At 52.8% G+C, this 12,603-nt stretch overlaps 2 protein-coding genes across 3 annotated transcripts; one reads left to right on the top strand and one right to left on the bottom strand.

Annotated features, from left to right (window-relative positions):
- The first annotated feature begins 368 nt into the window (after window positions 1–368).
- On the top strand, window positions 369–10,256 carry arhgef15b (Rho guanine nucleotide exchange factor 15b). Of its 2 annotated transcripts, XM_052062091.1 has the most exons (16): window positions 375–892; window positions 3,802–4,268; window positions 4,510–5,334; window positions 5,413–5,461; window positions 5,858–5,910; window positions 5,988–6,214; window positions 6,314–6,474; window positions 6,552–6,704; window positions 6,792–6,921; window positions 7,295–7,369; window positions 7,474–7,566; window positions 7,636–7,799; window positions 7,878–8,042; window positions 8,705–8,775; window positions 8,856–8,960; window positions 9,131–10,256. In XM_052062091.1, exons 2-16 carry the CDS (start codon window positions 3,902–3,904, stop codon window positions 9,289–9,291), a joined length of 2,799 nt encoding a protein of 932 aa, XP_051918051.1. In that variant the 5' UTR covers window positions 375–892; window positions 3,802–3,901; the 3' UTR covers window positions 9,292–10,256. The 2 variants fall into 2 exon arrangements, with proteins under 2 accessions (XP_051917957.1, XP_051918051.1); XM_052061997.1 differs by having other exon boundaries at window positions 369–892; window positions 4,510–5,461.
- Window positions 9,503–11,767, bottom strand: LOC127595920 (uncharacterized). Its single transcript, XM_052057966.1, has 3 exons — window positions 11,403–11,767; window positions 9,692–9,934; window positions 9,503–9,634 (listed from the first exon to the last, which is right to left on the bottom strand). The coding sequence occupies exons 1-3, from the start codon at window positions 11,655–11,657 to the stop codon at window positions 9,503–9,505; spliced, it is 630 nt and encodes a 209-aa protein (XP_051913926.1). The 5' UTR covers window positions 11,658–11,767.
- Window positions 11,768–12,603: the final 836 nt, after the last annotated feature.

The raw sequence follows: 12,603 nt of genomic DNA, 5'->3' as shown, positions 1-12,603 counted from the left end.
TCTTCCTTTTCTGTCAAATTTTAGGAACGAGTCGGAACGGGACATTTTTATCGCAGTACACAATCACACCTTTGTGAAAATGCTGTCGATTTCTCGCTTATTAAGGCCAAGAGTGTGTTTTCGTTTCAGCTTCTCACAGAACTTTCCGGCTTCCTGCCGTTTAAGATCAGACAACAAAGCACGAAGGTAACAAAGGCGCTCGGAGCTTCGGGGAAAAGAGAACTCAAAAAAAAATAAACATTTTCATGAGCATTCCTCAACTTTCCCAGTCTTTTTGTGCCATCTGTCCCCGGATTCTTGGAATGTGATGCAGCCAGAAAATTCGAAGGGAAGGATTATTTGCTGAAAACAATCAAGTCGATCAGTTTGAACATGAAAGATCTTGTCTTTGTCGAAGATAACTTGCGAAACATGCGTATGGTGTTTTTATTTAGGTTTAAACGTCCCACCTTGAGTGGAATTGGTTTTGTACAACACGGGTTGTGGTGTTGAAACCTTCACAATAAACGTCGTTGACCAAAGTGTCGAAACATTACATCGGGCGGTTGTTTTATTTTGAAATTCGGTCCCGGATTCTCGATTGTAATTACCCTCGCTTGATGATTTGTACCCCAGTGGAGGGAGGGAGGGAGGGAGGATTGTCCCTCCTTCGGTCGTCTCGACTCTGGACTTGCGCGGGTTACAACAAAGAGAAAGCCTCGAGCACTTGCGGGCGGGGGACGCCGCCCGGCGAGCAGCCCGTAACTTTTGTCTCCTTTTGTTTTTCAGACGCTTGGATTAAAAAAACATTAAAGAATCATCAACACCGGTGTTACCGAAAGCGTTTTTGCCCAAGATGTGGGAGCGCCGAAACAGCTGACAAATAATGTTGACTTGCGTCCGAACTATCCTGGTGAGTTATTGGTTCCTTGTTTCATTTTGTTTGTTTTAATCCGACGTTTACTATGAATTGACAACTATGTCGGGACGCTCGGATGGGAAATTCCGATCCGAAAGCACCTGTTCCTTCGGGGGCTTTTACGAGTTGGCACTGAAAGTCAATCCGCCCGCTGTCAATTCATTGTCAGAGCGGCATTTCCTGCTGCGAATTCCTCGGCAAACCGGTGTGTGTGTGTCATCTCGTTTATTTTTAAAAAAACAGATAAAATCTAGTAAGAACCAGCTAATAACTCCCCATGAGACTGTACGCCATAGAAACGTTTCGTGATCAGATGAGGGGGGGTGCGGGGTGCTTTTCGTCCACCTCTTGTGCCCCCCCCCCCCCCTAATATTGCACGCTGACACAACAGATGGCATACACACCCATCCTACCTCCACAATGCATCGCCGTTTTAGACGCTGAATGATTTGTGCAATGAGAGTATGATTTGAGGAATCGGGACATATTTATGGTACGGTTAAAGCGAGACAAAAGAGGATGTCACCCACGCAATTTCGGTTCTTTTTGACCCGGTGGATTTAAGATTTTACAGGTGTTTGTGAATATTCGATGTCCTCAGCCCCGATTGACTTTTTTTTTTACCCCCGACATTTGAGAACAAACATCACTACTTTCTTCGTCGCGCTTCTACTACTTTCAACCTTGGTGGCTGGTGACGTCACAATAGAGAAAGTGCCCAATAATGGGTCCGAGTCAGGTGGCGTTTCCGCTCACACCGGACAATGGCAAAAACCTACAAAGTCATCCCCTTAGTGTCTGCGAAAAAAAAAACTCTCATTCAATCTCCACGAAATGTTCTCTTCTCCGTATCGGTTTTGCCTCCCCCGAAATTTTCCAGAATGAAACCTGAAACCTCCCCGTTTGCTCCAAAACAAGTTCACTGACACACGCGCGCGGCGCTCTCCAAACTGGTCCGACGAGCCGGTTGACGTTCTAAGAAATTGATGTTCGCACTGGCGCAGCGAGGGAATGCACAAAATGTTATTCTATGTGCGGTCGACAACTCCAAATGTATTTTACCCATTCATTGCTGCGCTTTGTCACCCATGAATTCAAATGAACAAAGGATTCCTCCGCAGCCTTTTCCCTTGCGGAGCATTAACAAGGACTTGCAACATGATCGAGTACTCGGCCTTGTTTGGTTCGCGTGTCGTGATTCTTGTGTTGATATTTGGTTGTCCGCCATAATGTCCTAAAGGGATGGCCTCCTCCTTGTGCAAAAGTTGATTTTGCGCTCCGGTCCCAGTTGGCGCTTCAGCTGGTTTGCAAGTCTGATTCTATCGTCGAAATGTGCCAAAGAGATGATTAGCTGTGCCTCGGGAAATCACCCGACCTAACTGGAGAGATCACGATTTCACTATACGGTACTGCATGCGGTACATTTCCTGATGGGCAGAGCGGAAAAAAGTCTACCAATAAAAGGGGCGTATAAAAATGGAGGACACAAGATGGCGGCAAAGCTCTTCAAACTGAAGAGGACCGTGGGCCACCAAACCACGTTTCTCGCGTACTCGGTCTCATCATAAACTCATGTTACAGAAATGTCAGCGGTTCAATTATTTTGTAAGCTTATGTTAAATGATCAATTCGTTTCCTTTTATATTTGAGCATTATATCCCTTTATGCTAGTTACTTCAATTATATTCGGTTTAATACTTTCTGAAACATTCATATGTTGCTTGCGTCTGATTGGCTAAAGAGAAGCAGGAAGTGTTTTTGTGACTGAAAGGGGGCGTGTTCTCGTTCATCCGTTCGGAGGTAAAAACGTTTTTTTTCCTTTTCTTTCTCCTTACAAACTGCATTAAAGGATTCAATCTCTCCATCTGTCATTCGTAAAGAGGAGCCATCCACTGAAAAACAACGAACCCCTCAACTTACAATTTGACACAAACAAACCACCTTCACACCAGGCTAGGCGGTCGTTACACAAGCCTAAATAACATGTTAGCACAAATTGACGTGGCGCGAGCTAGCAAATAAGCGTGCTAGCTCATTATAAAAACGCTATACAATACGTCACCAAATTCCCCTCTTGGCATTTAAACTCGCAGTTGCAAATGTTATGGGAGACAGCAAAGTAGATTTTAACACGGGCCACTCGTAAGCTGTGTCACGAGAAAAACAAAACTTTCAATTTCACATTTGACGGTTTAAAACCGCTTTGAGGGACAACAGAGGACACCTCAAACAAGATGCAAAACACCATCAATGAATTAAGCCGAAGTAAAAACACCGAGATTGCAGCGGAGTAACTCGTAGATGAATCGCTTTGCTCTTAGCACAAACACAGCAAATAGAGAAATAATCGAGAATAGGTAAAAAAAAAAAAAAAGGGCAACTTTGTGAATGACAAATCTTCAACCCAGTCTGCTAGATGCCAAAAATGAACCCAATCTTGGGTAATATCCAGCGTGTGGGTACGTAAAACGACACAGCATTTTGTGTGTGTGTGTACTTTTTGTCACCTTTGTTTGGTGAGCTGCCGTCAACTATTTGATTTGATATAAAATATGTGCCTTGGCGCAATAACTATTGGGAAACACTGCTGCACTGTACTGGGTTATGTCTTGCGGCACTTTTCTTATTCGTCGTTCCTTACAATGAGTCTTTTCATTTAGTTACTCATTTGACGCAAAAAGTTTAAATGAATAACCCACAAAACAATTTTGGGTGGATTCCACAATAACTCGCTTCTTGAGGTTGTTTTGTGGGTTTTGACCCAACTTTTGGGGTTGAAGGAATACTGTTGGCTCAGTCCCGCTTTGACCCAATTTGGGTTCTTTTGAGTGCACCCTCCAAAGGACTTGGACAATTGAACCCGTCCAGACTGACCACCGACACCCGTTCTTTCCCCTCAACAGGTTTGGATGACGCGCTCGGGCGGACAAGATCCCTCGGGGCCTGGCCTCTGATCGGAAGCGCATCATCAGAGAAGACGACCCCGCCCGCCCGCCACCCACCATGTCTGCCCAGGAAGCAGCTCAGCTACCCGCCCAGTTAGCCGAAGTCAAACCCAAGCCGGACATCCCCCCGAAACCGATGGAGCGAGCATCCGCCCAGCCGCTGGAAGAGGATGACAGGCCCTCCAGCCCCTCGGGCGTGAATGTCAAGAGGATCGTGAACAAGTTCAGCAAACACCGGGTCGTGCCGGCCAAAGCCACACAAAGGCAGATGAAAAGGCAGCCGGTGGTCAAACCCAAGCCCGCTACCGGCGCCGGCACGCCACTGCATCCGCCTCCGCTGCCCAAGAAGAGGACTCGCCTCCCGCAGGGGAAGAGCACCGACTCGGAGGACGGCGACGGCATCTGCGCCGAAGGAGGGCGCTCAGGTACTCTAATCATTCGACTGCGCTCTCCCGCGCTTTGCAGCTGTGGCAAATACGAACAAAACAGGTCACATGACCACTTTTGCATCCGATGTGTGTGTGTGAATGATCGTGTACTGGTGTCGAGTCACATCGTCAAATTTAGCCATCGAGTAGCGTTCCCCCCCCCCCCAAAAAAAACAACCAAACAATAATAAAAAAGCAACATGACAGTACGGGTAACATTTCTCGTTGCTTCTCGTAGAGCCCGACGGGAGAGAGGTGGATGCCCAGCCGGCGGCGGGAAAAGCAGAGGACCAGGAGGTCGCGGACGGGTCCGCCGGCCCCGCCTGCGAGCCCAGCTGCTCCTGCGCGTGCCACCTGCGGAGGCCCGGCATGAAGCTGGTGTGGGTGCCGCTGCCAGACCAGGACGGCGGCGAGGGCGGCGGCGGCGACGTCTTGGGGGAGGAAGGCTCCGACTTGGCCTGGCCGGACGGCCACGAGGAGGCGGAAGAGGAGGCGGACGAGGGCGATGACCAGGAGCTCGCGCGTTACGCGGCGGATGACAGCGAGGAGACCAAGCCGGAAAGGGCCAAGTCCCAAAACTTGCTGCTTCTCAAAACGGACGAGAGTCCCAGAAGACTGTCGGATCCGGGACCGCAGATTCCCGCGCCGCTTCCTCAGCTCCACGCGCCGGCCCCCAAACACAACACGCTGCTGGCCGTCAGGCACGCGTCCGCCGCGGACGAAGAGGGCATTTACGAGTCCATCATCCCCACGGCGGATCCCGGCCACAATAAGAAAGGCGCTCAGGAGGCGGAGCTTCTTCACTTGAAGGCGCCCACGCCGCTTCGCAGGTTGAAGCCGCCGGAGATCCAGCGGGACGGCGCCGCTTTGGCGCCGGCGGGCGAGGACGCGCCGCCCGCCCTCCCGCCCCGCGTGCCCCTGAGCCAGGACGCTCGCAGCCCGGCGGAGGAGCGGACATCGCAAGCCGCTCCCCGGCCCCCGGCCAGCCCCCACCTGCCTCCGAGACCCCCGCCGCCACTGCCCAAGGCGGATTTGGCCAACAGCGCGGCCGCGCAGAGAAACGGTTGGGAAGTGACCGGCGCTCGCTCGCTCGCTTGTCTACGGCTGCTAAACGCTGACCAACGTGCGCTTCATCTTTCAGACGGAGAGAACGGCGGCGAAGGCGGCGAGGAGGATTCGGCGGAAGAAGCGTGAGTTTGCGCGGACGCGACGCGACAACCAACCCGTTTCGCGGCTCGGTGTTGTTTCGACCCCGTTTTAGTGTTTCCCGACCTTGATTGTGGCACCAAGGAACAGACTTGGCCTATTTCGATGGGCAAAAGCGAGCGACGAGTCCCAGCCGACGACCTCTGCGGCTCAACGGTGGCCGGTTTGGCCCCCTCCCTCGGTGGCGAACGAGCTTCTCACATTAGCATCGCGTTAGCAACTGCGCTGACCCTTTGTCTCGACACTTCCACAATCCTCGCGTGAAGTGCCGTGAATTGAGAATTTTTGATCACGCGTGCGGGGGCGCATTTTGTCGACCCCACTCGAGACCCCCGCGCTGTGCCCCCCCCCCCCTCGCTCAAGCTGTCGTCCCGTTGCAGGTCTGCGACCAAGACTGAACTTTCCAACAGCTGGAAGTCCCGCCTGCAAAATGGTGAGTTATGAATTTATCATCCAAGCGGAGTAAAGACCACCCCCCCCCCTAAAACAAAAAACCGCTCGCCCCGACAGAGCCTCTGTACCAGACGTACCGGGCCACCGTCATCACCAAAGAGATCCGCCGGCAGACGGTTTGCCGGAACATCAGCGCCACCGCCGCGGACTACGCCGGCGAGTTGCCCGTTGTCCGCAACGAGTTGCCCGCCTGCAACGAGGGCACCCTGTGGCAGAACCTGCCCGCCGTGCGGGACAGCGGCGTCCTGGAGCGCCTCAGCCCGGAACAGTGCAAGTATCAGGAGGTGAGGGGGGGGCTGGGGGGGGGGCTGGGGGGGGGGGGGGGCGACGGGCCGGCTTCTTCCCGGGAAGCCGGCCCTGAGCGCCAGCTGTCCCCGCGCCAGAGTATGTTTGAGGTCCTGACGTCGGAGGCGTCCTACCTTCGCTCGCTGCACGTTCTCACCGACCACTTCCTGGAGAACCGTGAGCTGGAAGGGACGCTGGTCATCAGGGACAAGAAGCCGCTCTTTTCCAACATCCTGAGGATCCGCGAGGTCAGCGAGAGGTGAGGCCGGACGCTCGCGCGCTTCCCCGAGGGGGGGGGGCGAGCGGCGCCGCCCACGCCGTCCTTTGCTCGTTTAGGTTCCTGAAGGACCTGGAGGAGCGCGTCTTTGAGACGGTGGTCTTCTCGGACATCTGCGACATCATCCACTACCACTCGCAGCACAACTTCCCCGCCTACATCGACTACGTTCGCAACCAGATCTACCAGGAGAAGACCTTCACCTCGCTCATGTACGGGGGCGCGATGGGGGGGGGGGCTCGTGTTCCCGTGAGCGCGGCACGCTAAGCGCTTGTCGACCCCCCCCTCTCCCCCCGCAGGAAAAACAACGGCTATTTTGCGGCCGTCATCAACCGCCTGCAGGAGTCGCCTCAGTGCCAGCGGCTGCCGTTCATGTCCTTCCTGCTGCTGCCGTTCCAGCGCATCACGCGCATCAAAATGCTCATCGAGGTGAGCGGCCGACGCGCCGACGCGCCGCGCGGCCCGAAAACCAAACGCCTTTGCCGCGCATGCGTCCTCTACATGCCGCTCGCTGGCCATCTTCAAAGCCCTCCTCAAAACTCACTTGTATTATAACTCACGGTATCCCACTGCGTCGGCGGAGGGGGGGGGGGGGCTTTTCCACGCCGGGACCACGAGGCGCTCTAACGCGCCGGCGGCACCAAACCGCACGCCGGCGTTCACGTCGCACGCTTTCAATTTTGTTTGAGCCTTCATCCTTTTAGGTCCCAAAAGACCCCCCTCCCCCAAAGTTTTGAGAGTGAACGCAAACTACGAACAAAATAGACTTGGTCCGGCAGCTGCTCTGCTTTTGTGGTTCCAGAACATCCTGAAGCGGACCAAGGAGGGCACCAAAGAGGAGCGGATGGCCTCCAAGGCTTTGGCTTCCGTCTCCAAGGTGACCTGGCCCCGCTCTCCGCCGCCGCCGCCGCCGCCTCGCTCGAGCGGCGCCGGGACGCTGAAAGGCCCGCTGACCTCATTTGACCTCTGGCGCTTGCGCAGATCATCGACGAGTGCAACACGGAGGTGGGCAAGATGAGACGCATGGAGGAGTTGATCCTCATCTCCAAAACGCTGGAGTTTGACAAGCTCAGGGTAAGCGGACGGCGCCGGCGGCGGCCATGGGCGCCGCCGCCGGTCGCTGACGGGACGCCTGGGCTGCAGGCCATCCCCATCATTTCCCAGACGCGATTCCTGGAGAAGAAGGGCGAACTCCAGGAAATGTCCAGAGGAGGAACCGTCTTCCAAATGAGAGTCAAGTTCAACCCCATCTACGTTTTTCTCTTCAATGACCTGCTCATCGTGACCACCAGCACCGTCAAGAAGGGGTGAGCCCCCATCCCGAGCGTAGCGCCAGTGCCTGGGCGCACCTCACCCCCCCGACCTCCCCCTTCTCAATCTCACAGCTCCGAGCGCTTCGTGGTGCTGGACTACGCCCACCGCTCCCTGGTGCAGGTCCAGGCCCTGGAGGAGGACAGGAGCAGCGGGCCGTACGAGAACTGCTTCACCCTCATCCTGCTGGAGAACCACAACGGGCGCATGATCGAGCGCCTCATCAAAGCGCCCTCGCAGTGAGTACCACCCGACCCTTTGACCCTTTCAGGGACGGCGGCGACGAGCGTGAACGGCTTATCGTGTTCTGGTGTCGCATGAAAAGGTTCAATTTGTCAACTTTTTGAAACGCGCCAAAGTCGGTCAAGAAAGCAAGTCTCCAGCATTTGGATTGTCCAGTTCCTTTCCGTCTGTGTTCTGTTTTTTTTTTTGGGGTGGCCGGCGGCCCCCTCTCTCACGGGCTAGATCCGGCCCTGCGCTTGAATCTCCACATTGAGAACCCCAAACAAAATGGAGGACGGTGCCCATTTTTCAAAGCGTTTCTCTGAGAATCCTTCAGAAAGCAGCCCGAGAGCACAAACGGCTTCTTCCTCTAATATTCAACGACCTCCATCAATTGTTGTTCTTTTCGTCAGAACTGCTTGCTGAAAAGCTCCGCCCCCAAAACAAATGTACTCGACGTCGTGGCTCTGGAATTTTCCCTCGTCACTCCGCCCACTTGCGGCGGCCCACGCCGAGTGTCGTTTTGAGTAGATTTAGTTTTTGTCATGTCGCGGGCCACCGAAAAACACAAACGGCCCCCCCGGGGGCCTCGGGTTTGGACACCCCCGGGACAAGTTCAACTCGATTTGACAAAAGCGATGAATTGGCCAGCCCTGACCGGCGCCCTCTTTTGGGACAGGCCGGACATGCACAGGTGGATGGCGGCCTTCCCCAACAAAGAGGAGGACGACGTGGTCTACGACGCCTGGGGTGAGCGCAAAGCGTCACGCGCGAGCCGCGCCGCTTTGGACATTCGCAAGAAGCGTTGATGGCGCCCGCGTGCGTGTCAGACTGTCCTCAGGTGCAGTGCGTGGAGCAGTACGTGGCCCAGCAGGCCGACGAGCTCAACCTGGACCCCACCGAGATCGTCAACGTCATACGCAAAACAAACGAGGGTGAGACCAAACGCGACAAATCGGAGGAAAAACATGGCCGCCGCTAGCCCGATGGGGAAAGAAATGGGGGGCGGCGGGGGGAACAGAACAGCTGTATTTTTATTTAGGTGCATTATTTACATTTTGGGCGGGGCTTAAAGAATCCGCGTGTCAATCGCCCGCTTCCGCAGGCTGGTACGAGGGCATCCGGCTGTCCGACGGCCAGAAGGGCTGGTTCCCCGTCGGCAACATCATCGAAATCACCAACGAGCACGTGAGGAGGCGCAACCTGAAGGAGCGCTATCGCGTCATCCAGGCCGCCAGCCAGGTCACCACCGTCAAGAAACTTTAGCCCGGGGGGGGGGGGGGGGGGGGGGGGCAACGTTACGGACGTTGGCTTTCATCGCGCGGGAAAGCGGCCGCGAACTGGCCAACTCTTGTTACAAACTTGTCGGAAAGTACACGGAACCCGATCCGACGCTCAACGTGTCAAACAACAATACCAAACTGGACCTCAATGCAAAGAAAACGGTCCTTTTGGTGTACTTTGGTGTCCTCCGGCATCAGGGATGTTCCTCGGTCAGCGGAATGGGCAGCAGGAACTCCTCGTAATGCTCCACGTCATCCGGTCGCCTGAATTCCAGCCATCCCGCGCCACTCGGACCGCAGGGCGGAGCCAAGACCGCCCAGCCCACCTGCCGTTTCGCCGATTGTTCAAGTTGACAACTTCCCGTGATATATTGCGAGCCTACCTGAGGGTCTTCGGGGTCTCGGTAGCCCAGTTTGAGGAGACACGTGACGGCCAGGTCCTCCTCGGCGCTCAGCTGGACAACCGCCCGTCCCGGGTGACCGTTGCAGCACGGCATCGGCGCGGGGCCGCCCAAGACTCTGAAGGCGTGCGGCCCGCGCGGGAAGGGGTCGGCTCGATTGGGAGGAGCCGGGCTCGTGCACATGATCGGCGGCGGAGTGTTGAGCCGGAGGCCGCTCCGTGCCGGCTGCAGAGAAATGGGGAGAAAACGGACACGCTTTGGTGCTTATTGGATTCCACAAAATTGACGGATGGGATGGGCCCGCCCAAAATATTGAACAGATTCTCAACATAGTTTTACATTTGCTGTAGCCAACCCCCCCAAAAAACACACTGGCTCCGGTTAAACAATGGAAGAATATGCTAACGATGTCAAACTGTTTTAAATCAGGGAAAGATTTTTACTGTGTATGTAAAATGTCAGATTTCAGCTTCTTTACACTCCATACATTCATTATTTCATAAATTATCGCCTGCCACCCGTGTGAGGATAAAAATGTGTTTATATATATATTTTTTGTAAGTTTTAACCCTTGATATTCATTCATTCATTCATTCATCTTCCGTACCGCTTGATCCTCACTAGGGTCGCGGGGGTTGCTGGAGCCCATCCCAGCCGTCTCCGGGCATTAGGCGGGGGACACCCTGAATCGGTTGCCAGCCAATCGCAGGGCACACATAGACGAACAACCATCCACGCTCACACTCACACCTAGGGACAATTTAGAGTGTTCAATCAGCCTGCCACGCATGTTTTTGGAATGTGGGAGGAAACCGGAGCACCCGGAGAAAACCCACGCAGGCCCGGGGAGAACATGCAAACTCCACACAGGGAGGCCGGAGCTGGAATCGAACCCGGTACCTCTGCACTGTGAAGCCGTTGTGCTAACCACTGGACTACCGGGCCGCCAACCCTTGATATATGGACAATAAAATTCATTATTTCCTCAAATATTTTTGAAACGGATGTAAAATTCTGAATTCTTGACACACATCAATCATTCAATACACTAGTTTGGTGAAATAGTACATAAACATATTTTCTATTAGGCTGATCAAAAATATGCAAACCCATTATTTTATTTTTTGCATTTAAAATAAATGGATCTTTTGATACATTAAATATAAATGTAATTTATTCTATTTTGTTCATGACACGAGCTACCCGAATCTCTTTGTGAGTTTAAAAAGGTTTCATTGAATATTTTTTACACCAAATAAATGAAACCTGGTCTAGACTGCGAGTAACAATGGCTTGTTTTAATCATTTTTGATTTAAACCAAGTTAACCACAAATCCATTCACATTTGATGTGAAATTGTTGACTTCTTAGTAAGTCGGTCAATAAATCTAAAAATTGAAATCCAACTTTTGGTCACACGAAGCAAATCAGCCAATTACTGAGTAAAGGACGAGGTAACTTTTGTTCGATGTAACTTTTGTGCGTTTTACGAATATATACACAGTATATTTTCTAATTGGGGAATAGTGTTCGATAAATTGACGACCGAACATTTAATCGGCTGTGAATAAAAAGGGGAAGGGTTTCCAAAAACAAAAATCACGCGAACTTGAGTGTGAACAAGTGCAAGCTAGCGACGAAAGCGTTGTTCTTTTGCAGTGTTACCGGTAACCGTCCTGCTTTGGACTCTTACCCCCAAAGGTCTGACAGTGTGGGGGATCGCTCCCCACCACGGGGTGGCTTCGTAGTAGCTGGCGGTGGGAACCGAAGAGGAGTCCCGGTCCCAAACTGGAGCCCAGACGAGGTCCTGCCTCCGTGGGGAGAGGCCGAGACCTGCGGCCTCGTACTCGGCCATATGGGAGGGCTGCTGCAGGGTCCTGTAGGACGACGGCGGCTCCACTGCGCGCCGGGGCACGGCAGGCGACACCAACTCACGCTTGGCTTCCATGGAGAGAATCAAGTTGGGACTTTTGCCACTCGTGGTCCGACACTTGAGTTGGGGGCAGCCGGGCGAGTTCGGAATCGGTAATCACCTCGCGCGAAGTGGCCGAGCAAATGAGTCCCAACCGCTGCTGCGGCGCCCTCGCGTGGCTACAATCGCACCTGCCAAAACGGCAGTCGGTCCGGTCCAATCCACGGACTGTGCTTGCTCGCACATTTGTTGAAAGAAATGTAAGGTGCTTCATGAAATGTTTTGTTAAAGATACTTCATTAAATTTCAACATTTTCCAAATGTTCTTGTGCTTCTTTATACCAAAACAAAGGAAAGACATATTGTTTTGGTTGTTTATAGCAAAGTACGGTATCATTTTAATGGTCCGGCCCACTTGACATCGACCGAGGCCGTGTGCGGCCCACCATGTGAAATGAGTTTGGCACCAGTGATGTATAGTAAGGCATTTTTAGCCTAAAAAAAACGACCACGTATAGTAAGGCGTTTTTCACCAAAAATAACGACCATGTATAGGAAGGCGTTTTTAGCTGAAAAAAAAAATGACCGTGTATAGTAAGGCATTTTAACTAAAAAAAAAACGACCACGTATAGTAAGACGTTTTTAGCCCCAAAAAAACGACCATGTATAGTAAGACATTTTTAGCGGAAAAAAACAACCATATATAGTAAGGCGTTTTTCGCTGAAAAAACGACCATGTATAGTAAGGCGTTTTTCAACGAAAAAGAACGACCATGTAAGGCGTTTTAGAAAAACGCCTTACTCTACATGGTCGTTTTTTTGGGGCTAAAAACGCCTTACTCTACATGGTCGTTTTTTGGGGGGCTAAAAACGCCTTACTACACATGGTCATTTTTTTCAGCTAAACGCGCTTTACTCTCCATGTACTATAAGATACTCTCCATACTCTCTTTTTTAGCCGAAACACCTGTTTTAGCGGGC

Source organism: Hippocampus zosterae, chromosome 1 (assembly GCF_025434085.1).
Source record: "Hippocampus zosterae strain Florida chromosome 1, ASM2543408v3, whole genome shotgun sequence".
Classification (NCBI taxonomy): Eukaryota; Metazoa; Chordata; class Actinopteri; order Syngnathiformes; family Syngnathidae; genus Hippocampus; species Hippocampus zosterae.
This window is presented reverse-complemented; position numbering and strand designations above follow the sequence as displayed.

What these genes read in the sequence shown, in the direction of transcription:
- arhgef15b (XM_052061997.1), top strand. Translation starts at nt 3,902, where the DNA reads ATGTCTGCCCAGGAAGCAGCTCAGCTACCCGCCCAGTTAGCCGAAGTC. An exon ending in TGGAGTTTGACAAGCTCAGG is followed by an intron (nt 7,567 to 7,635) that starts GTAAGCGGACGG and finishes CCTGGGCTGCAG; the next exon opens with GCCATCCCCATCATTTCCCA. An exon ending in ACCAGCACCGTCAAGAAGGG is followed by an intron (nt 7,800 to 7,877) that starts GTGAGCCCCCAT and finishes TCAATCTCACAG; the next exon opens with CTCCGAGCGCTTCGTGGTGC.
- LOC127595920 (XM_052057966.1), bottom strand. Translation starts at nt 11,657, where the DNA reads ATGGAAGCCAAGCGTGAGTTGGTGTCGCCTGCCGTGCCCCGGCGCGCA. An exon ending in ACACTGTCAGACCTTTGGGG is followed by an intron (nt 9,935 to 11,402) that starts GTAAGAGTCCAA and finishes ATTTCTCTGCAG; the next exon opens with CCGGCACGGAGCGGCCTCCG. An exon ending in GAGACCCCGAAGACCCTCAG is followed by an intron (nt 9,635 to 9,691) that starts GTAGGCTCGCAA and finishes GCGAAACGGCAG; the next exon opens with GTGGGCTGGGCGGTCTTGGC.